The sequence below is a fragment of the Phocoena phocoena genome, chromosome 4 (assembly GCF_963924675.1).
Source record: "Phocoena phocoena chromosome 4, mPhoPho1.1, whole genome shotgun sequence".
In the NCBI taxonomy this organism is placed as follows: Eukaryota; Metazoa; Chordata; class Mammalia; order Artiodactyla; family Phocoenidae; genus Phocoena; species Phocoena phocoena.
In genome coordinates this window covers 26,044,073-26,068,734 of record NC_089222.1, presented here as the reverse complement: position 1 = coordinate 26,068,734, position 24,662 = coordinate 26,044,073, and the positions used below count along the sequence as shown (strand labels likewise).

The window sequence follows — 24,662 nt, the reverse complement described above, 5'->3', positions numbered from 1 at the left end:
AACATCTTAGATTCCCTGCCTTAAAGAGTCTCCCACTATAAAAAGTCTTAAGAGTGGTAAAGAACGCTCTTCCTTGGCTTTATTTTATTCCTGTCATCTTGAAATTCCTCTTCTCAAATTCCTTTGTTAAATTCTTTTTCACACAAATAGACACTACTTCTGATGTTAACTTCCTCTCCATGTTCCCACTGTTTCTCAATTCTCTTTTCTCTCTTCGGATAATTTTCTCCAAACGCTCTTTCCTCTGCCCTGAAAGAGAACAAATCTGCCTCTTCAAAAGGAGCTCACTCTGTTCTTCCTCAGGATCTTCTTGGCAACTGTCTCTCCCTCTTGAACACCCTCTTTCTCTCAGCTGCACTGGGGTCCTTGATCTCAGGTGCCCTAGTGGGCCACCCAAACTGCTCGATGTTCCCGATTAGCACCCCACTTATTGATTTCCATGTGCTTCTCCCTATAGAGTCCACGCCCTCTTCTCTCCCTTGCAAATCCAGTGCATCCTTAAGAAGCTCCTCTGCAAAGCCTTCCTTAGCACTTTAGGGAGTGGAGTTAGTTGATCTCTCCTTTAGGGTTCTTTGGGACTTTGTACATTCACTTGTTAAAAAAAAAAACTGTATCTGTTAGGATGTGTTCAACTGCTAGTCACAGGAACCCTGACTCAGACAGACTTAAGCAATATGGCAATTTATTGTCTCCCATAACTAGAAGTCCAGAGAAGAGTAGTCTTCAGGGCTGGCTGATTCAGCAACTGCTGTTGTTTTCAAGGACGCAGGGTTTTTTTTTTCCTTTTCTCCGCTCTGCCATTCCCAGTGCTGACTTCAATGCCAGGCTGGGAGCGAGGTGGGCATGGCAGTTCCTGGTGTCCTGACCAGGCACAATAATAGCCTGAGGAAGAAGAGAGTTCATCTCTCCTCGGCCCCTCTTTTAGGATGTCAAAACTTTTCTAAGAAGCCTCCTAGCAAGCTTCTCTTCACATTTTATTGACAGGAATAGAGTTACATGCCTTCTAGTACCAGTTATCAGCAAGGGGAATAGAAACACCCTTGGGACTGAGAGAGAGGTCACCTTACCCTGAGCACATGTGGGGAGGGATGGTTAGCCGAAGAAATCAGGGTTTTGTTGGGAAAAAGAGGGGATAGATGCTGAGTTGCCAATCAGCAGTGTCTGATACCCTTTATTAAGCTGAAATATCATATTACGTAGTTTAAGGATTTATCTTGTTTTTCCAGTAAGGGACAATACCTCAGTTATTTAGATCATTCTTGGTAGCCACTCCGTGCATAGAGAGTGAAAGAACTACAAAACTCAGTTCTTCAATCTTCATGTATTAACTACATTTTCTTGAGGCTCCTAAATTCTCTCCAATGTCACGTGGCATTTGAATGTACCTGTGTGATAGTCTGGTGCATGTGAATAGTTGGGCTTGTTGCTTTGTGTGACTCCTACAGGAAGAGAATCTGAAAGGAGCCCGCTGGAGTGTGCCATGCAGTGTGGCAGTGTGCGTGATAGCGTGTGCACACAATCATTGGTCTGAAATAGCCAAAGAGATTTCAACATGTTGTGTTTTAAAAGCCATCCTGTTATCCATTTCATTATATATAAATATGATCATTATATATAAAAGTAAATCCCCATCTATATTCCTCTGAGAAAATTCTCTTAAGGATAACATTTCAGCATCATGTAGAATGACTAAATAAGATGCAGGGGAACTGGTTATGAAATGCAGGCTTAATATAAGAAGACACTTAGGAAACCCTCGTACCTTATTCTCACTGGAAATCAGGATCATAGGCTTGGGCAGAAGGAAGAGGCCTGGTAGGATTAAAATATTTTAATATTTTATGATCAGGGCCATATTTTATTCATTTTTATAATTCCCACAAGTCCTAGAGCAACGCCTTCCATGTCTGTAGCATGAAAGCAGAAGGAGGGAGGAAGGGAGTGGGGTTTTCTCATATTTTCAAAGTGGAGAATGGAGAGCCAGTCCAGAAAGAGGAGGCTCATATTTCTAAATGTTTCGCATTTGAGTGCTCGTGAGGCTCTTTCCTCCTTCCTTCCTGCGTCCCTCCTTTCCTCTCCCACAGACATCACCATGTCAACTGTATGTCAGGCATCCGCTATGAGAGTTATATTGCAAGCTCTGTAAGGACAGGAACATCACAACATTTGGTGTGATGCTCCTTACATGTGACATTTTAAAATGTCGGTCACTAACTACATAAACTCAGAGGATCCTTTTCTTCTTGAATCCAAGGGAGTTTGTGGACTTGGAGAAAGTTGGGTTATAACTGCCTACAGTGTTTGGCTTTTCTAGAGAAAAAAGAGATGAAAAATAGCACAGCTTCTGCCCTCAACAGTCTCATTATCCAATGGGGGTGACAAAGCCAAACTCTACAGAGCAGTGCTGAACAATATATATCTTTATATAAAATGGGGCCCAAAAGGGTGTGGTGCAAACTATAAGTACTCAAAGGTTAGGGAACTTAGTGAGTACAGGCTGCATCAGAGCACAGGTCCCCCAGCTGGGACTTGAGATGGACTTTGTAGGATTGTGAGGACCTTAGGGATGAGGTCTGTTGTCCAAGATCTGTCTTGGGGGTTTGTGTGCTTCTGGGGCAAGGTCAGCGTTCACTAGAAAGCAAGTTCCCACTGCTGTCACCCTGGTTGCCCAGATGCTCAATCTTGTAGACCCAGGGGATGCATCTGGACTAGAGGTTCTGCTTGGAGAAGGTAATGCCACCAGCCAGCCAAGTGACAGAGCTCAGCAAAGTGTCATGCTTGTGAGGATACAACCTGGGGTCAGGGCTATGCACACATGTGTTTGTGGTATTGCTTTGCTGGGACAGGCTGCCTCCTTTTCTCCTCGGGCAGGTAGGGTTCTGGTTCATGGCTTACCAAAGAGAGTACTGGTTTGTGTCCATAAGTCATGGTAGACAGTCCCCTCTTTTCTTCTTCTGTGCACAAGTGGTTGATGCTCTGTTTACCCTGTATCTTTGTGGGAGTATAAAAATAACCCCTTTTCATTAGCATTTTCTTCCTACTAGCAATCCTACTTTATCTGTCACCTGCTGTCCTGCAATACTGGGCTGGAGTGTGTTAACTCAACATTCTGTGTTTGTGTCAGCATACAGCTAAAGCTCTGAGTGGCTGTCAAAAGCATTATGAGGCTCTATGAGTAGGTGTCTGGCCTCCAACATTAAGGATTTTCTCGTTGCTGCTACTGCACTCAAATGGGTGGGTGCATTTGTTAACCGAGTGCATGGTGAGGCTGCAGCTTCCCCACTGGCCCTTGTACTGTGCTAAGATGTTGATTCCTCTCAACTCTTGGGACTGGGGAGAAGGAGGGCCAGGGCCTTCTGTCTAGTGTGTTAATTTGGGTCCTCCAAGAAGCAGATGCTGGAGAGAGATTAGCTGTGCAAAATGTTTATTGGGGGAAAATTCCTTTGAGGAAAAACGGGGAGGGAGACTGCGGATGCTGGGCCAGCTATCAGGTCTTGGAGCAGCCCAACCAACCCCTGTGGAGAGAGGGAAGGAGGGGAGGCTGCGTAGGAAAAGGTATAGGCTGCGGTGCAGTTCTAAGAAAGGTTGGGCAAAGCTGATGCGGAGTCTTTGAGCCATGGTGACCCTTCAGAGGAGTCCCATATCCCTGTCTTAGTGCCCCTGCTGCAATCAGTCATTGGCTGGGTTCAGCATGACTGCAGTCATGAATTCCAGACCATTGGTCAGACTACACACTCCTCATAGTGGGAGATCTATCTGCAAGGTGCATTTTCATGGCTATTACATCTGGTCATCTCTGGCAGCGAGGAGCTTACTCCACTTACTCCAGTGTGACGCTTCTTGAAGGCTAGAACCAGAGATGGTACAGAGGGCCAGGCACGGCCATTTAGCTTTTGAGGCATTGTATGAATTTAACCACAGAAACCCAGGTACTAAGCACTTGTTATTATGACAAATACTTGTTTCCCCTGCTTGAGAAAAAATGGTGGACACTACATGTTTACTTCTTGCTACCGCACTGAAAGCATATTGCAAAAATAAGCGGCTCATGGCTCACCCTTTGGGAATTTCAGATATTACCAATACAGGTTCTCTCCATTCAGGCCCTATGCATGTAGTACCTTGTTTCCCTTCTTTATATCCCACTTAGCAGAAAGCAGAGGTCATAGTATCATCCATGGTAATTGCCAAGTAACTTTTAGAAAACGAGTCCTTCCTAGGATTCCACTAGAGTGTTGGAAAAGTGATATTCTTACACAGGCACCCTAAACCATGTGCAGTGTATGTGGTGCGTCTTCCCTTCTCTTTCCTGACTTGTTTTATTGTAGTCATTTGACACTGCACATGGAAGGCTGCCCACTGTTCTATGATGGGTCAAGTGCTCATGGTGGTTACATACCCATCACTTATTTTTGCTTGCTGGCAAATGTTAAGATAAAATATTTCTCACTATTATGGGGGAGTGGGCCAAATACTGAAGCAGGAACAAGTAAGGTAAAAATATTTTTGACAGAAATCTGCTTTCATTCTCACCTATTACTCTAGTTCTCTACATTACTGCCAAAGTGATAGATCTTATATGAAAATCTGACTGTTTTACTGTCCTGCCTAAAATCTTTCAATAGTTCTAGATTACCATTGGGTTAAAAATAAAAACTTCTTAGCATGACAGAGGAGTCTCTTTATGACCTGGCCCCTGTGGTCTAGAGTTTTTCTCTCTCTTTGTCTCTGTCTCTGTCTCTCTCCACCTATTCTCTTCTTACTCCACTGCTGATTCCCTAAATCCATCAGATTTCTTAAATTCCTCTGTATTTCTACATTATATTATTAGGTTATCCTAGTGACTGTTAACACAGAACCACTCACATTTCAGTGACTACACAAGTGAAGTTAACTTTTCACTCAAGTAACAGTCCAGTGCAGGTTTTCCTGGTTGGCGGATGGCTTTCCCCCACCTGGTGTCTCAGGGACGCAGATTTCTTCAATGTGGTGACTCTGTCTACCTATACCTATAGGGCCTTTGTTTCTGCCCCATCCATATGATAAATGGGGAAAGAGAAGGGAGAAAACTCACCTACTTCTTCAGTGCTGTGGCACACATCACTTTTGCTTATATTCCATCGGTGAGAACCCAACCAAATGCCAGAGAGCTGGAAACACAATCTGTGGCCAAGCAGCCACTTCCTGACAACTGTTCTACACATTGGCAAACAAAAATCCTAGGGAACGTTTATCTGTCTCTGCCGTTACTCACGTGCTGCCACCCACACGTGCAGCCTGGATCCCAACTCATTCCCTGATTCAGGTCATCTGGACAAATCTTATGTGACCTTTTAAGATTCATCTAAAGCTTTGCATCATTCACAGAGCTTTGGAGTGTCTCCTCTTTATACTCGTATAACACGGGGTACTTACCATCTGTCATAGCACACGTCACATTGTATTATAATTGTTTGCTTATGGATCTTCATTTTACAAACTTCAGCTCCTGTAGGACTGGGACTGTATTTTTATTTTAAGTCTATAAATGTCTGAAACAAAATATGCACCCAACAAATGTTTTATTGAATAAATGAAAGGCCATTAGATGACTAGATTTACAAAAGAGTGGTAAAACCTCCAAACTTTGATGTTTTAATGAGTGAACTGTGGATTTATCCTAAAACAAATACATCAATCCTAATTTTAAATTGAGGAATGTGTGGACCTCTAAAGTTTCTTTGTGATTTTGTTAATAAATCCACAATATTAAGAGAGTTCACATTTATCAGATTACCATGAGCATCCTAACAGAGTCTGTAAACTCAAAAGTCAAGGATTGTCACTTGAGTTCAACTCTTTGCTAGGGGAATATTGTATCATTAGAATGCGTTTGGCTGCAGGTAAGCAGAAACTTGATTTTACATTGTTTGAAAAATTAGAAAATGTATTATGTCACATAACGGGAAGTCTAGAATTAGGGTAGCTCCAGGATAGGTTGATCCAGGGCTCAGTGAAGGCATCCAGGACCTGGGTTCTGTCTATATCTCAGTCCAACCATCCTCAGTATATTGACTGTGTCCTTGGACTATATCCCCTCAAGGTCACAAGATACCTGCCAGCAAAAAGTAGAGAAACATATTGTCTTGATCATATCCTGAGGGAGAGAATAAGAACACTTGTCCCCTAACCACAGTATATAAGTGCAACCTTTTAGTCTGATGGGGCTGTCTCAGATATGTGCTGATCTGTGGACCAGAAACTTTCTCCAGGGGAATTCCATCTCCTGACTGATTAGATTACAGTATCTCTCATGGAGCCAAGGTTTTCTTGAGCACTTGGATGGATAGAAGAGGTGGGTAGCTCTTCTCTCCCAAATCTGTGGGTCCATTAGGAAGGAAAAAAGGAGAAGTATTAACAGTGTCCATCGCAAATATTTTAACAATACAGTCTGTTGAGCTGGTATCTATGGAAGAGTGAACAATTTTCTAAACCAGGCAACGACCCTTTCTCCTGCCACCTATACAAGTTACAAATCATATATTTGAAAGCATCTAGTAATGAACATTTTAGATTACATTTCTCCAGTGCAATTATTTATTCTTTATTTTAGGCCTTGTAATGGGATTAATTTTACGATACGCTACAGCACCAACTGATATTGAAAGTGGAACTGTGTATGATTGTGGAAAACTGGTCTTCAGCCCTTCAACTCTGCTGATTAATATCACTGACCAAGTTTATGAATATAAATACAAGAGAGAAATAAGCCGGCAGAACATCAATCCTCATCAAGGCAACGCTATACTTGAAAAGGTAAGGATCCTCCCTCTCTGGTCACATATTTTTGTTTTCCAGTATAAATAATTGTGTCATATATGAGCCACCATAAGTAACGCATCCATACACATACATATGCCCTTTTTCAACACCACACTAATGGGGTGATTTACCTAAGTGGTTAATGTCTTGATATACTCTGATTTTAAGCTCAGTTGTCTGTATTTTTTTTCTAGAAGTTGGAAAAATAATGCTTTTTATTATAACTGTTTTGCAAGCCACAGTTACATTAGGTAAAAAGATAATAGTAATTAAGCTGACTCTGCCTTTCATGTTACTTGATTCAAGTTTTCACGTTTTTTTTTTTTTTTAATTTTTGGTTGCGTTGGTTGCTGCACATGGACTTCCTCTAGTTGCGGTGAGCAGGGGCTACTCTTTGTTGTGGTGCGTGGGCTTCTCCTTGCAGTGGCTTCTCTTGTTGCAAAGCATGGGCTCTAGGCACGCAGGCTTCAACAGTTGTGGCACATGGGCTTAGTAGCTGCAGTGCTTGGGCTCAGTAGTTGGGCTTAGTCGTTGTGGCTCGCGGGCTCTCAAGCACAAGCTCAGTATTTGTGGCTCACGGGCTTAGTTGCTCCACGGCATGTGGGATCTTCCCAGACCAAGGATGGAACCTGTGTCCCCTGCATTGGCAGGAGGATTCTTAACCGCTGCACTACCAGGGAAGTCCCACATGTGTGTTTTAAGTGTTGTATGTATTACCAGCTGGCTATGCAGTTTAAATATCCCTTAAATCAAAAGGAAAATGGAGGAGAATAAAAAAATTTTCACTTGCAAGCCTTGATCTAGAATGGCTGACTTTTAGCTGCCAACACAAAACATTGGCCACTTGGCTGTTTATAAATACACTGACACACAGTCAATCTCAAGAGATCTTGACTCCATCAGTTTAGTTAGGGAATCTTAGATTGAGAAAAGAATTGTGAAGTTACTCATCTTTTAAAAATGTTTTTATTATTGCAAATGCGTGAATTGCTTCAGTTATTAGGAGGGAAACTTTCTTCTACTCTCAGGACTCTGGGTCAGAAAACAGGTGAGGTTACCTTCTGTAGTGTCTTGTGTGTGGATCAGTCTTTGGAATAAGTGAATTTGTGTTTAACAACACAAGTACGTGCTAAGAATCAGGATCTTATGAGATTTATTCTAGATCGTTTTGTGTCAGAGCCGAGAACTTCCTTGCTATTATGGAAGTGCACTTTATCAATTTTATCCCATATAAATTTAGTTTTCTTTTAAAATACACATTTTTTTTTCCATTTCAAGAGATTTGAGACAGGAGGGGAGATACATGATCTGGATTTTTCTTCATTCAAGATGAGTAATTTCTAGTGGTTTTTTTTCACATTATCTTCCACTAGCACATTCTAGATTAACTTCCTCCTAGCACGTGGTGAGGGCTCAGGAAAGTCAAACTGATTATAATACTAGCCTAAATCAGACTTAGTAAAGGGAAGTGAAGCACAAAAAAGCAAATTAAATCATGTATTTCTGAAGTAAATAGGAGCAACTTCTAGATCTGCTATTTTGGATGATCTCTTCCATGAGATTCTTTCTATTTACATGAATAATAGAAAACTATCTATCTTGAAATAATTTTTTAAAGTGACCTTGTTAGCGGCATAATTTAAACACTGTCTTCAGTTTTACTTTGCTTAGTATCGGAACATAAATTATTTCCCTCCTCATTCTCTTACCTATTTTATCTGCATTTCTAAGCAGCACTATTTCTCCAAACAGGTTGACCACCACCACCCCCCGTCCCAAAGATGCTGATAATTATCTCTGGTTTTTTTAATAGCAAATTGTTCTCTAACAGGATAGCCTACAAACACCTGATCAGAAATTTTGTTACTGTGTTATTCAGCTATTGATTTTTTTTATCAGCAGCCAAACTCCAGTGTTTGCTTTTGAAAAACTAAGGCAAGAGATGGAGAAAATGTCTAAGTTTCTGGGGCCTTCTTGATCTTTTCATTGGGTGGATTATGAGTTCTGCACATGAAGTGTTGCAATGACCTTGAATGCTCAAGTATTTTATAGACTAACTTCTAAATTGTGTGACTTATTTTTTTTTAACTTTTTTTTATCTTTATTGGAGTATAATTGCTTTACAATGGTATGTTACTTTCAGCTTCACAACAAAATGAATCAGTTATATATATACATATGTTCCCATATCTCTTCCCACTTGTGTCTCCCTCCCTCCCACCCTCCCTATCCCACCCCTCCAGGCGGTCACAAAGCACCGAGCTGATCTCCCTGTGCTATGCGGCTGCTTCCCACTAGCTATTTACCTTATGTTTGGTAGTGTATATATGTCCATGCCTCTCTCTCGCTTTGTCACAGTTTACCCTTCCCCCTCCCCATAGCCTCAAGTCCATTGTCTAGTAAGTCTGTGTCTTTATTCCTGTTTCACCCCTAGGTTTTTCATGACATTTTTTCCCCTTAAATTCCATATATATGTGTTAGCATACGGTATTTGTCTCTCTCTTTCTGACTTACTTCACTCTGTATGACAGACTCAGGTCCATCCACCTCACGACAAATAACTCAATTTCGTTTCTTTTTATGGCTGAGTAATATTCCATTGTATATATGTGCCACATCTTCTTTATCCATTCATCCAGTGATGGACACTTAGGTTGTTTCCATATCTGGGCTATTGTAAATAGAGCTGCAATGAACATTTTGGTACATGACTCTTTTTGAATTAAGGTTTTCTCAGGGTATATGCCAAGTAGTGGGATTGCTGGGTCATATGGTAGTTCTATTTGTAGTATTTTAAGGAACCTCCATACTGTTCTCCACAGTGGCTGTATCAATTTACATTCCCACCAACAGTGTAAGAGGGTTCCCTTTTCTCCACACCCTCTCCAGCATTTATTGTTTCTAGATTTTTTGATGATGGCCATTCTGACTGGTGTGAGATGATATCTCATTGTAGTTTTGATTTGCATTTCTCTAATGATTAGTGATGTTGACCATTCCTTCATGTGTTTGTTGGCAGTCTGTATGTCTTCTTTGGAGAAATGTCTATTTAGGTCTTCTGCCCATTTTTGGATTGGGTTTCTTTTGTTGTTGTTATTAAGCTGCATGAGCTGCTTATAAATTTTGGAGATTAATCCTTTGTCAGTTGCTTCATTTGCAAATATTTTCTCCCATTCTGAGGGTTGTCTTTTGGTCTTGTTTATGGTTTCCTTTGCTGCGCAAAAGATTTTAAGTTTCATTAGGTCCCATTTGTTTATTTTTGTTTTTATTTCCATTTCTCTAGGAGGTGGGTCAGAAAGGACCTTGCTGTGATTTATGTCATAGAGTGTCCTGCCTATGTTTTCCTCTAAGAGTTTGATAGTTTCCGGCCTTACATTTAGGTCTTTAATCCATTTTGAGCTTATTTTTGTGTATGGTGTTAGGAAGTGTTCTAAAGTCATTCTTTTACATGTAGCTGTCCAGTTTTCCCAGCACCACTTATTGAAGAGGCTGTCCTTTCTCCACTGCACATTCCTGCCTCCTTTATCAAAGATAAGGTGACCATATGTGCGTGGGTTTATCGCTGGGCTTTCTATCTTGTTCCATTGATCTACATTTCTGTTTTTGTGCCAGTATCATACTGTCTTGATTACTGTAGCTTTGTAGTATAGTCTGAAGTCAGGGAGCCTGATTCCTCCAGCTCCGTTTTTCATTCTCAAGATCGCTTTGGCTATTCGGGGTCTTTTGTATTTCCATACAAATTATGAAATTTTTTGTTCTACTTCTGTGAAAAATTCCAGAGGTAGTTTGATAGGGATTGCATTGAATCTGTAGATTGCTTTGGGTAGTAGAGTCATTTTCACAATGTTGATTCTTCCAATCCAAGATCATGGTATATCTCTCCATCTATTTGTATCATGTTTAATTTCTTTTATCAGTGTCTTATAATTTTCTGCATACAGGTCTTTTGTCTCCTTAGGTAGGTTTATTCCTAGATATTTTATTCTTTTTGTTGCAATGGTAAATGAGAGTGTTTTCTTGATTTCACTTTCAGATTTTTCAACCTTAGTGTATAGGAATGCCAGAGATTTCTGTGCATTAATTTTGTATCCTGCTACTTTACCAAATTCATTGATTAGCTCTAGTAGTTTTCTGGTAGCATCTTTAGGATTCTCTATGTATAGTATCATGTCATCTGCAAAGAGTGACAGCTTTACTTCTTCTTTTCCGATTTGGATTCCTTTTATTTCCTTTGCTTCTCTGATTGCTGTGGCTAAAACTTCCAAAACTATGTTGAATAATAGTGGTGAGAGTGGGCAACCTTGTTTTGTTCCTGATCTTAGTGGAAATGGTTTCAGTTTTTCACCATTGAGGACGATGTTGGCTGTGGGTTTGTCATATATGGCCTTTATTATGTTGAGGAAAGTTCCCTCTATGCCTACTTTCTGCAGGGTTTTTATCATAAATGGGTGTTGAATTTTGTCAAAAGCTTTCTCTGCATCTATTGAGATGATCATATGGTTTTTCTCCTTCAGTTTGTTAATATGGTGTATGATTTGGGGCAGCCTCTCTGCTAATGGGTGAGGTTGTGTTCCTGTCTTGCTAGTTCTTTGGCATAGGATGTCCAGCACTGTAGCTTGCTGGTCGTTGAGTGAAGCTGGATGCTGGCGTTGAGATGGAGATCTTTGGGAGATTTTTGCCGTTTGCAGCTTCCCAGGCCTCTTGTGGACCAGTGTCCTGAAGTTGGCTCTCCCACCTCAGAGGTACAGCACTAACTCCTGGCTGCAGCACCAAGAGCCTTTCATCCACACGGCTCCTTAATTTGGGATGATTCGTTGTTTGTTCATGTATTCCACAGATGCAGGTACATCAAGTTGATTGTGGAGCTTTAATCCGCTGCTTCTAAGGCTGCTGGGAGAGATTTCCCTTTCTCTTCTTTGTTCTCACAGCTCCCAGGGGCTCAGCTTTGGATTTGGCCCCGCCTGTGGGTGTAGGTTTTCGGAGGGCTTCTGTTCTTTGCTCAGACAGGACGGGGTTAAAGGAGCCGCTGATTCGGAGGCTCTGGCTCACTCAGGCCGGGGGTAGGGAGGGGTACGGAGTGCAGGGCGAGCCTGTGGCGACAGAGGCCGGTGTGACGTTGCATCAGCCTGAGGCGTGCCGTGCGTTCTCCCGCGGGGAGTTGTCCCTGGATCCCGGGACCCTGGCAGTGGCGGGCTGCACAGGCTCCCTGGAAGGGGGGTGTGGATAGTGACCTGTGTTCGCACACAGGCTTCTTGCTGGCGGCAGCAGCGGCCTTAGCGTCTCATGTCTGTCTCTGGGGTCCTCACTTTCAGCCGCGGCTCGCGTCCGTCTCTGGAGGTCCTTTAAGCAGCACTCTTAATCCCCTCTCCTCGCGCACCAGGAAATAAAGAGGGAAGAAAAAGTCTCTTGCCTCTTCGGCAGGTCCAGACTTTTCCCCGGACTCCCTCCCGGCTAGCCGCGGTGCAGTAACGCCCTGCAGGCTGTGTTCACGCCGCCGACCCCAGTCCTCTCCCGGCGCTCCGACTGAAGCCGGATCCTCAGCTCCCAGCCCCGCCCGCCCCGGCGGGTGAGCAGACAAGCCTCTCGGGCTGGTGAGTGCCGGTCGGCACCGATCCTCTGCGCTGGAATCTCTCCGCTTTGCCCTCCGCACCCCTGTTGCTGTGCTCTCTTTCGCTGCTCCGAAGCTGCCCCACTCCGCCACCCGCAGTCCCCGCCCACGAAGGGGCTACCTAGTGTGTGGACACTTTTCCTCCTTCACAGCTCCCTCCCGCTGGTGCAGGACCCGTCCCTATCCTTTTGTCTCTGCTTATTTTTTTTCTTTTGCCCTAACCAGGTACGTGGGGGGTTTCTTGCCTTTTGGGAGTTCTGAGGTCTTCTGCCAGCGTTCAGTAGGTGTTCTGTAGGAGTTGTTCCACGTGTAGATGTATTTCTGGTGTATCTGTCGGGAGGAAGGTGATCTCCGCATCTAACTCTTCCGCCATCTTCCCGGAAGTCCTGTGTGACTTATTGACTCACAATTAGCATTTGTTCCTCGTGGCATCCCAGGTTGGCAATAGGCAGCTCAGTATCCAGGGTAAATCCTCCAGCTCCTTGCTGGTGGAGAAAGGGGCATCCACTGGTACACTTACCGTATTAGACAACTTTAAGTGGAAGGGATCATTTTTATAAATGACCAGAGTATATCTTAACACACATTTGTTGCTTAAGTGCCAATTTTGGGGGACCCTAGTTAGTCTGCAAAAATGAAATGCCCATAGTCTGTATTTGTTACTGGGAATTGTCCACTGGATGCAAGTATTCATATCAATCGAGCAATTAATTTATGTCAGACGCAAAAGAATTCCAAAAAAGGGCCTATTTATTGGAAGGCTTATAGGGAGGTAACATGGAGTAATGGGAAAAAAATTCAGGGCCAGATAGATCTGCCATCTATCCTTAGTAAATTCCTTGAACTTCCTAATCTCCAACTTTTTTATTTGTAAAGTGGGGAGATTAGAACTATTTTGTAGGATTGTTTTAATGTTTAAATGAGATGATGTATATAAAGTACCTGTCATAAGGCCCTTTATGTTGCTGTCACTGCCTCTACTACTACTTCTACTGCCACTTCTAATACCACTGCCAACACCATCACCACTGCACTACCTCTAAGACCAGTGGTACCATTGCTGCTACTAATATTTGAATGCTTAATATATGCCAGGGATTAATAAAATATGTGGATTTTTTCCATTTATTTAACATCCCTTGGGGAGATAAGACCAATGTATAATATACGTTAGTATATAATTCAGTTCTAAATTGTATCATATAGACAATGAGAATTATGAAGCTTTACGGATTAGTTGTCATAGATACTTGAGCTTGTTAGGGAGTCTTCCTGGAGGAGGTGGAACTTGAGAAGGGCTTTGAAATGTGGATATGGCTTGAATAGGCAGCAGGATTGAGTTCAGAAAGATGTGGGCAGGAGTGGAGGGTGAGGCTGCAGGAAGTGATTATCTAGGTGAAAAGGGAAGAAGGGCTTCATCAATGCTTTGGATCAATAGAACCTGCTTGATTTATAGGAACACTGTGAAAAGAAGAATCTAAGATTCTAAGGCTTCAGGTCTGGCTGGGAGAATGTGGGAGTCCTAGGATAGAGGCAAGGGAGGGAAGGAAGATTTGTGGAAGAGGATGGGTGAAAATGACTGTGGGTCTGCATCTGGAGAGAGATCATCTAATTTAGAGCAAGAAAGAACCCTGGGCTTCCCTGGTGGCGCAGTGGTTGAGAGTCCGCCTGCCGATGCAGGGGACATGGGTTCGTGCTCCGGTCCGGGAGGATCCCACATGCCGTGGAGCGGCTGGGCCCGTGAGCCATGGCTGCTGAGCCTGCGCGTCCGGAGGCCACAACAGTGAGAGGCCCACATACCGCAAAAAAAAAAAAAAAAAAAAGAAAGAACCCTGACTTCATTAAGTTGAACTCCATCATTTTATAGAAGAGTAAAAGAAGAACTTAAGCCCTAAAATTGATTTAAGTCAGTGATTTTCTAACTTGTCTGAATTTTGGAATCATTTGAAGCTGCAAAAAATCCTGATGCTTGTGTTCCACCCCTGGAGTTTGTCATTTTACTGGTTTGAGGTGCCACCTGAGCTTTGGAACTTTTCGAAGATCACCAGGTGATTCTTTTTTTTTTTTTTATACAGCAGGTTCTTATTACTTATCTATTTTGTACATATTAGTGTATATATGTCAATCCCAATCTCTCAGTTCAACCCCCTCCCCGCCCCTGCTTTTCCCCCTTTCACCAGGTGATTCTAATGTGCAGACAAGTTTGGGAACCACTGATTTTGGTCCTGTGTTGTGTTCAGGTGAATATAGTGAGGAGAGAAATGCCACTTTTCTGCTTCTTCTCCTCACCCCCACTGCTGCAGATCTATCAGCCCCTTTTATACACAAAGTACTTTTCTTGCTTCTGGACCTCCACACATGTTATTCTTTTTGCCTAAAATGGTCTTACTCCTTCTCTTTGGGTGTCACCCTCCTTCTTATCCCTAGAATCTTGAAATGCCATCCCTTCAGAGAGGGCTTGCACTGTGATTTTCTCACACTGTATCCCCTCTCTCTCTTTCTCTCCTGCCCTCTCTTTTGTTTCAAAGTACTTAGCACCATATGAAATTTTGTATGTATTTTCCTGCTTATTAATTATCATTCTTACATTGTTTGATGTCCACTAGACTCTAAACTTCACAAAGGCAGGGATCGTGCCTTTTTTATTGACCAGTGTATCCCCAAAGATTACCACGGTGCCTGATGCATATTGCTGCTAAATAAACAGTTTGTGAATGAATGAATGAGTAAATGGAAGAATCTGAGAGCTTGGTGGGGTATATACAGCTAGACTATTTGGAAGTTATCATCTTGGAGTTGGTAGAATAGTGTCCTGGACACTTAATGGTTGAAGAGACTAAGATATTATCTAATCTTAGTTGTGTACATATAGATAGAAATTCATATCCAGAGAAATTACATCGTAGGTCCAGGGCCCCACTACTGGTCAGAGGCAGAACGGAGACCCATAGCACTTTACTCTGAGTCCTGAGTGATGTATCATATCCCACACCATTGGACAGGCTCTTGAGTGGCCCTGTGGACAGAAAAGGACTGAGGCCTGGGCTATCTTACACTGAGATGGGTGGAAGGAGGTGAGAACCAGTACTGGAAAGAGAAGAGGATGGTCAGAATTACAGAAAGAGGTCTAGCACCATGGTGTTACAGAAGCCATTGGTGCGGCTCCACTGGGACCTTTTTCTTTGTGGTACAGATTTAAGGGAGTATTTGGCCTTTGTTTCCAAAAGTTACAGGATGAGGAAATGAGTTTTACTCTCAGCAGAATGTAGTTTAAGGGCTTGGATGAAATTTCTGACTTCAGGATTTGAAGAGGCTGAAATAAATTCCTGTGCCATAGAATATCTCTTGGAATACTTGTAAGAGCACGTGTATTTCTGAGACGGTTAAGCCTTGATGTGTTTGGAAACAGCGCTGGGCTTGGTGGCTCCCTGAGTTTCTTCCAATAAGAAGGTATAAAACTGGAAAATGTGAGAGCTGTTGGCACGTATATATGCAGCAGTGTACTGTGCTTTTATGCCACATTATAAACATAAAAATTTCAGGAAATACCATATGCCAAGCTTCTTTTGGTCATGCTCAATGCAGATAAGGAAAAAATATTTTCGCTTAAAGATGTGTGAAAACAGTATTTTTCTATATGTTATGAGCAGCTGATGATCTCAAAACAACCTTCTGAGAGAATAAAACTAGATCGTGTTGCTTTGTATCTATCCAGTTAATGTTTCCAACACTGTTTGTCAAACCGTTCTGTGGATCTAATGTATCCTTAAGTAGTTTTAACTGAGTGGGGCCTATATTCTATTACACAGTGGCTTTACAGACATTAATTTGTTACAGAGTATTTAGGCATACTAAAATGTCTACTAAGCATTTCTGAATTTCGTATCAATAGGAAGTTTAAATCTTGCTCTTGAAGAGCAGGAGATAAAATAACTTTCTCCATCACTCATTCATTCATTTATTCTTTCAACACAAGTGAACTGAGTGAGTCTCATCCGTTTCAATTCTGAAATAAAGAATGATCTCAAAGAGTTTATTAGTAAATTGGGGAAAACACATCATATGAATAAATGAACAAATGCACCACAAGACATCTATCAAAGGAGTGGGTCAGATACCACAGACACTCAGAGGGGGCAATATTATTTCTTGTTAGGGTGACAGGAAAGATTTCAAAGAAGGATAGCTGATTAACTCTGGTGGTGATATATGTAGTGTGTGAAGGTAGGAGAGTCATTCCAAGCAGAGATAAAAGCATGATGTGGAGGTTGAAAAAGGGGTAGAGAGTATTCCAAGAAAGAAAAACATTTCCGATAATTTGAAGTACGGAAGACCAGTGAAACAGTGTGGGAATGAAGGCAGATCTTGGTTACGGAATCCCTTAAATGCCAGGCTGAGTAATGCCTACTCTATTGGTAGTCAGTGGAAGAGTGCAATGTTGACAAAAGGAAAGAAATAGTTAGGCTTCTGTGTACAAAGTAGAGAATGAAAGCAGAGAGACAGATGAGGCTAAGCTTGAATGGTAACCAAGAGGCAGATGGAAGAGAAGCAAGGAAGGAAGATGCTGTAGAGTTTGGGCCAATTGGGCACAAGGAGGAAGAGAGTATAGCTAATTCTGCTACCCTCTCTTGTGGGTTCACAGAGAGTGGCAGGACAGAAATGGAGACCTTAAATGTTAAGGCAAGGAGCTGGTTTGTAGTGGAAAATCATAAGTATAGTTTAAAACTGATGAATGAATTAATTTGTCTCATCATTAATTTATTTATCATTGACTTAACACATTATGTTTTTCCACATTGAGTTGGAAAGGTCAGCAGACCATTTGGCTGGAAAAGTCTTGCAGACCCAGTAGGTTTTCAAAAAGTTGTCAGCACAGTTAAATTTATACTTCCTATAATGTATAAGTCAGTTGACTGTAATATGAAAAGTCGAAGGAAACTACCCAGTGAAATGTTTGCCAAGTCTTCACTTCCTGTGTGACAAGTGACACTATCATTTGGTAAGGAAAGTTATTTTGGAGTAAGTTACACTGCTGAGTAATCTGTCCTATTGTTGCAGTAAAGAGAATTACCAGGCAAATAGGTCAGACTGAAGCTATTATCAATTGTGTTGGTAATACTGTATATTTTTGAGATATTTTAAGGAAGTCCTTATAGCCACAGCTAATTATATGACTTTAAAAAATAATTTTGCTTTTACAGTATCAAATCATCAGTGTCTTAATATTTTTCTCACTGTCCAACTTTTTCTGATGGTGATTTTGACTGTTTGTCGTTCAGAGTCTTAATTCTCACATATTTATTTGTAAATTATTTCTGTTCTTTCCAGTCTTTCTTTTTGCTTGATTATTCTGGCTCAGAGGCAAGCTCTTCTGGTAACAGGAACAGCTTGATCAGAAGGAGTCATTAGACCATGCGATAAATATGTGCAGTTAGTGCTGGGACACTTTTGGAGAAGATAAAGAAGAGACGGGAAAGAAATCTCTAAAACTGTTCTAGGCACAATGAGAGAAGCAAGCATCACGATAAATCAGCACTTTGGGTTTGGAGAAACATTTGTAGGACACTATCAATTATTTCTTCATTCTGTAGAGAACAGGGATTCATGATTTATGTTTCTTTATTATGACAAGTCTTGACTCTTACACATGAGATTGTCCTGGGGGATCTCAAGCTTGGCAGAGCATGGGATGAGGCTGTTTGGATAGACTTAGCTACTTTCATCGTAAATCTTAGTTAAGAAATCTGTTGTTAATAAAGAAAGCTGACATTTTAAATTTGTTTTATCTGTTTTCTTCCACCTTTGTTCAACTTTCTTTGTAGAACGTTGGCCTGAGAAATGATTTCAGAAATGTCTTGGCTCTAAATATTCCATTAAATTTTTTCCCCAATTTTATTGAGATAAAATTAACATATACAATTATTAGTTTAAGGTGTACAACATAATGATTTTATATAGATATATAGAATCTATATATATATATCAAATGCAAAATGATCATCACAATAAGTTTAGTTAGCATTTATCACCTCATGTAGTTACAAATTTTTTTGTGATGAGGACTTTTAACTTTGTAACAACTTTCGAATATACAATACAATGTTATTAACTAGAGTCACCATGCTGTCCATTATATCCACAGGATTTATTTACCTTATAGCTGGAACTTTGTATCTTTGGACCACTTTCAACCATTTTTCACACTCCTCATCTCTCAGGTCTCGCAGCGACCAATCTGTTCTCTGTTTCCATGAGTTCGTTGTTTTTCTTCTTTTTAGATTCCAAGTTAGTGAGAGCATACAGTAGTTGCCTTTCCCTATCTTATGTCACTTAGCATAATGTTCTCAAGGTCCATCCATGTTGTTGTAAATGGCAGGGTTTCCTGCTTTTGTACGGTCGAATAATTCAGTTGCATATATCTCTATATATACACCACATTTACTTAATCCAATTATCCATCAGTGGACACTTAGGTCATTTCCATGTCTTGGCTATTGTAAATAATGAGACAATGAACATGGGTGTGTGGCTACCTCTCAAAGATCCTAACTTCAATTCCTTTGGATATATTCTCAGAAGTGGGATTGCTGGATCATATGGTAGATCTATTTTTTAATTTTTTGAGAAACCTCCATATTGTTTTCCATGCTGGCTGCACCAATTTTCATTCCCACAAACAGTGTGAAAAGTGTTCCTTTTTCTCTACATCATGGTCAACACTTGTTATCTTTTGTCTTTCTGATAATAGCCGTTCTAACAGGTGTGAGATGATATCTCCTGTGTCCTTGTGATTTTGATTTGCATTTCCCTGATGATTAGTTCCATTTGGTTTTAATTTAGTCATTGAACAACATAGATTTTCTTTAGTCATTTAGTCATTCAACAAATATTTATTGATTGGACACTAATCATATGCCGGTTTGTTTTAGATGATGCAAATACAGTAGTGAACAAAACAAAGTCCTCAATCTCATGGAGCTTAGGTTCTAGGGGAGAGATAGGTGAAGTACAGTTCAACATAAGCATTCATAATCTAATGCCAGGTGGAGACACGTGCTATAAAGAAAGGTTAACAAAATGAGGGGATGGTGAGAGCAGTGTATTTAGGTATGTCCTGCAGGGAAGGTCTCATTGAGGAGGTGAAACTGGAGCCGAGATCTGAATGAAGTTGGAGTGAGCCACGCAGAGATCTGTAAGCAGAGAATTTCAAAACAGAGGGCAAAACTAAATAAGACTAGATGCCTTTGCTTTCTGGAGGTCATTTTCTTCCCTTGCCAGTTCTTTGCTATATTTTTCATCAACATCCAAGACCATTTTTGTCTATACAACAAGTTCTGGAAAAATTCTATTTGTTGTGGTTGAGAAGGGTAGAGGAGAAGAAGAGAGACGTCCACTTGGACTGGGCAGTGAAAATGTAGAAATAACAGAACACCATGCCCCAAAGGCAGGCAGGCTCTGCCTAGCATCCTGGCAACTTTTGCAGTCTGGCCTTCAGAATGCACAGTCCAGACACGAAGGAGTTATTCTACTACAGTTTGATTGTAACTTGGAGCACCCCCAATGCAGGGTTAGGAATTACCCTAGACAGATCTACGTGGTAGAGTTTGAATTAAGCCCTTGCCACCTGGAAGGCAGCTCGGCTTTCTAACACAGGGCTATGGAGGCAGCACTCAAAAACTCTTAGGACTTCCTTTCTTCTGCTTCACAGATCATCACTCAGGACTCATGTTCTAAGGAAACTGACCACTGGAACATTTATTTGTGGCAGGGATTGCATTCCAACCAGCTGTCTGATTTTATTTCTTAACAAAAAGCCTAGCTACTCAAAATAATGTAAAAACTGTTGGTGGCAGTGGTCTCTTGGAGTGTCATGTGATTAGAGCACAGACTGGACTGATACCTCTCATACTCACTCTTCGCTGGGAAAGGAAAGAAGTCATGTGAAAGTGTATGAGTAGGATGAACACTGGCATGGTGCTCTTTCTAACATGACAAAATTTGATAAGAGGAGAGCAGCTATGGAGTAAAGGGATAGCTTCTCAGATTCCTGGCTTCAAGCCGAGAAAATATCACAGACCACCATGGGGAGAAACAACTGAGATGCCCACCCATCTCCCAATCACCTCTGCCTCCTGACTATTGCCTGGTCTTGGACCATCTTAGCACGTCCATTTGGTCATCCATTTGCCTGGTTCCAGAAGGGACTTAAAGTGGTAGCACAGACGCATTTTTAGGAAATATGGGAGCCAGCACGGCAGACCACACCGTGGACTAGCATTTTGGGGTGCCGTGTAGCCATCCACTTAGCTACTATCAAAGGACAGGTTTTCAAAGCTATTTTGGGGGGAGGGGGGTGGCTGAGGGCTCTGAAGCTATTCTCTCTGCTTCCCTATCCTACTCAGTTCAAGATCATGGTGAAATATAGTCCATGGGAGGCCAATCTTAAAAGAATGACTTATACCTTGTTATTTGATACTATTTTCTGTAATTATTAATGTCTTGTATTTATTGTGTGTTAGAACAAAATATTCCTCCTAGGTGATCTTTCCAAAAACCACCAAAATATTATTCTTTTAAACATCAACACATACGTGCTGGGAACAGGCGTGTATGAGGCAGCATAATATGGTTAGAGCCCCACGCTGCAATCAGAATACCTGGGTTTAAATCCCTGGTCTACCTTTTTCTTTTTTTGCGGTGCGCGGGCCTCTCACTGTTGTGGCCTCTCCCGTTGCGGAGCACAGGCTCCGGACGCGCAGGCTCAGCGGCCATGGCTCACCGGCCCAGCCGCTCTGCAGCATGTGGGATCTTCCCGGACCAGGGCATGAACGCACGTCCCCTGCATCAGCAGGCGGACTCTCAACCACTGCACCACCAGGGAAGCCCCCTGGTCTACCTTTAACCTGATCTTTAGCATGTGACCTAACCCTTGGTGCCTTTGTTTCGTCAAATGAGGCAATACTAGTACCAACCTCCAAAGGTTATTATGAGGACTAAATTAAATAATTCATATAACCAGATAATATGTTACAGCATTAATAAGTCCTCAGTAAAAATTAATTGTTATTATTAAGCACCAGCTAACTGCGAAGTACTTTAAAACACTGATTTCCATACTTTGATATGTGCATCAGTAAAACACTATTATGTGTACCTAATATATGCCTATTTATTTACAAATGAGATGAAAGTACTATTGTACCAATGTACTGTATATATTATAAAGCAGTATCAAACTAGAATTTTTTAAAGGATGAAATAAAAATAAAATATAAAAAGCTTTTTCCACACTCAGGTGGATCACCTTGTTTACTTCCTAACATATGTACACCTCAACTTAAGGACCAATAGAATAGTTCATATTTTATTAAAATTTTATTTTTATTTTAACTATTTTTGATGTTTCCTGAAAAATTCTGCTCTTCTCTGAAATCTTACTATATTCTGAGTCTCAGCAGCACCAGTATGTACACGGGCTCTTGGCCTGAGATAGGGATGCTCTTAGGGGCCGTTAGCTTTGTGAGAACATTCAGTCCCACCCTAAGTGATCCCACACTGCCATACTTCAGTACCTAGTTCTGTCGTCTCAAAGCTCCAGCGGGTGTTCTCCTACTGTATCTTAGCTGAGTTGTAAATTAAGATTTATATCGATGATGTTGGATTAATGTCTGTCTCCTCACCAGACTTTAGGCCCCAGGAAAGGAGGAGGGACCAGGTCTGTCTGTGGTCACACTGTATTCCCAGCTGACAGCACATGCGTGCTGGTGCCTGGCACATCACATGGTTGATACTCTGTGGACCCTGGCAAGTGAGTGGGTGATATAATGAAGTATTCTTCTCTGCTTTTCAGTTGCAACTTCTCACTGCTACTGTCCTGTCTTAGTTGTCAGCCATTTTATACCCAAGGATCTATCACAGATTTCTCCTCAGAGTGAAGTACCAGGGCTTTGTGATGGCTTTTTGCTACTCAGAGGGTTGAATTGCTGGCAGTCTCATCTCCAAATAATTAAGTAAGGATAGAGGGAGAGGGAGAAAAGGAGGCTGGGTACAGGAGAGACAAACAGAGGGAGAGAGAAGGAGGGAGGGAGAAAGAGAGATTTCTCATAAGGTTTATAGTCTCAGTAGATAAAACTTAAGCATGGATCTTTCAATTTCTTTCCTCTTTGCTTTATTCCTTCTAAAACATTAAACTGTGGCGAGAGTGCACATTTATCATTGCTGGGCTCCAGTGAGTAGTTATATAAGGTTCCATCCAACTGCATTTCCTGGTTCTTCCCAAAGGTCATTAAGAAGCTCCTCATTAGTAGCTTATACAGCCTGAAGGTAGGATAGGCATCAGTGGCACAGGAAGGGTGGGGACCATCAAGAGAGGTGAGAACCTTAGGGAAGCTGTGCATTTAACTGGCTTGTCTCCTGATGCCATGTGAGCCTGTCTTGTGTTAGGAGTCTCCCAGCTGCTCCTCTCAGATCCATTTTTAATTATAAAGCTAACTAGACATAGTCTGATTTACAGAGTTCTGCCTCAGGTGGAGGTGTTTGAATCGAGAATGTCTACAAATTCAGGTTCTCTTCACTGCTCCTTTTTTGTTTTGTTTTGGTTTTTTGGCCATGCCGCACGGCATGCAGGATATTAGTTCCCCAACCAGGGGTAGAACCCGTGCCTGCTCCAGTGGAAGCACAGAGTCCTAACCACTGGACCACCAGGGAAGTCCCCCCTTCACCATTCTTTCTGACTATTGGGTTCCTAGAGGACTTAGAGGTGGAGTTTAGTGGGATGGTTAAGTGCCCTTGAGATCAACACCTTATGAACGGAAGAGGAAGAAAGCCTGAGAGGGCCAAGGGAGAAGTTAAGCTGTGATGCAGGCCCAACAATTTTGTCTAACTCCCTGGGAAGCTCTGGAGTTAGACTGGCTCTTCAGAGTCATCCGCAGTTGAACTGAGATGGCCTGGACTCTAAAATACCAAATCATTTTGTCTTTGGATGTGGGCTACTCTGGGAAGGGCGGGACTCTGCGTGAGCTGGCTCTTTTCAGTTTTGGCAACCTCTGAAGGGGCTGACAGTATTCTAAGCAGCAGAGGTGACAAAGCCTTCAATGAAGGAAAATCGCTGTGTCTAACACATCGACCCTTGTAGGGGAGAAAAATCTTTCTTCCTGCCTGTCTAGGTTTTTGACTAGGGCCCTTGTAACAGAAGACAGATTAACAAGAGAAAGACAAACAGAAGTTTATTAACGTATTTATTTCATGTATTCCTGGGAGAACTCTAGGGAATGAATAACCCAAAGAGATGGCTTAGAATTCAGGCTTCAGTACCATCTTTAGCTAAAATAACGAAAAGTGTGTAGGGGAGGCAAGTTTTAGGAAGGTGACCAGGACATGTATGGTAAAGAGGATAAGGTTATTATGCAGATTTAAGTCTGTGCCTTTTTTATTGATAAGTTTCATATGATTTAGAGTCATCCTTCTCTTCCTAGAAGGAAACACCCTTACAAACGGAGGTTTCCTAATGTAAGTTTCCCTTACAAAAGGGTAACTTCTAGTCTGTTTTCAGAGCTTCTCCTGTGTCTGCTGTTTCTCAAAATAATCAGATCAAAATAATTCTAAGGCCAAAAAGGCATATTTTGGGGGGATATAATATATTCTGGTCTCCTATACCTTCAGTAGTCTGAGAAGCTTTATATAGGTTATGTGTACAAGAAGAGTACCCAAATGATGAGTTAAAACATAGTTGAAGTAAAATAATGCAGTGGAGTACTGAGAGTCTGTGCTCTGAGAGCTGATTATTTATTAAATATCCAGGAATCTGCAAGCCAGTTGATCAAACATTGGCAACTTGAAATGGGCCGTAGTAGGAGTATTTAGACTACAGAAATTGTCAACTGCTGCAAATCGGGGCTTGTAGGCTTTTTTTACTCCACAGAGATTTACTAGCACACCACTGAATATATGCCTATACCACTGCATTTTTAGGAGAACTGAAAATATCCACACACCACATGTTCATCTCACAAAAAAGTTCTTTCTCACATGGTGATTGTCTTAAAATTTCACTATTAGAGCTTCATATCTTCAGCTTGAACTGACTACCTCTAAGGTGATATAGAGAAATGCGTAAGGTTTATGTCTTTGTCCTTTTGGGCAGCTATAACAAAAATACCATAGCCTGGATGACTTAAACAACAAACATTTATTTCTCACAGTTTTAGAAGGTGGAAAGCCCAAGATCAGGTCACCAGCATATTTGGTATCTGGT

The 24,662-nt window shown here is 41.6% G+C and overlaps 1 protein-coding gene across 1 annotated transcript in view; it reads left to right on the top strand.

Moving 5' to 3' along the window:
• SLC9A9 (solute carrier family 9 member A9) overlaps positions 1-24,662 on the top strand; it is a 542,439-nt gene that overhangs the window by 9,568 nt on the left and 508,209 nt on the right. The window contains exon 2 of the mRNA XM_065876006.1: positions 6,593-6,795. Coding sequence (XP_065732078.1) covers positions 6,593-6,795 — 203 coding nt within the window. The remainder of the gene's footprint in view (positions 1-6,592; positions 6,796-24,662) is intronic.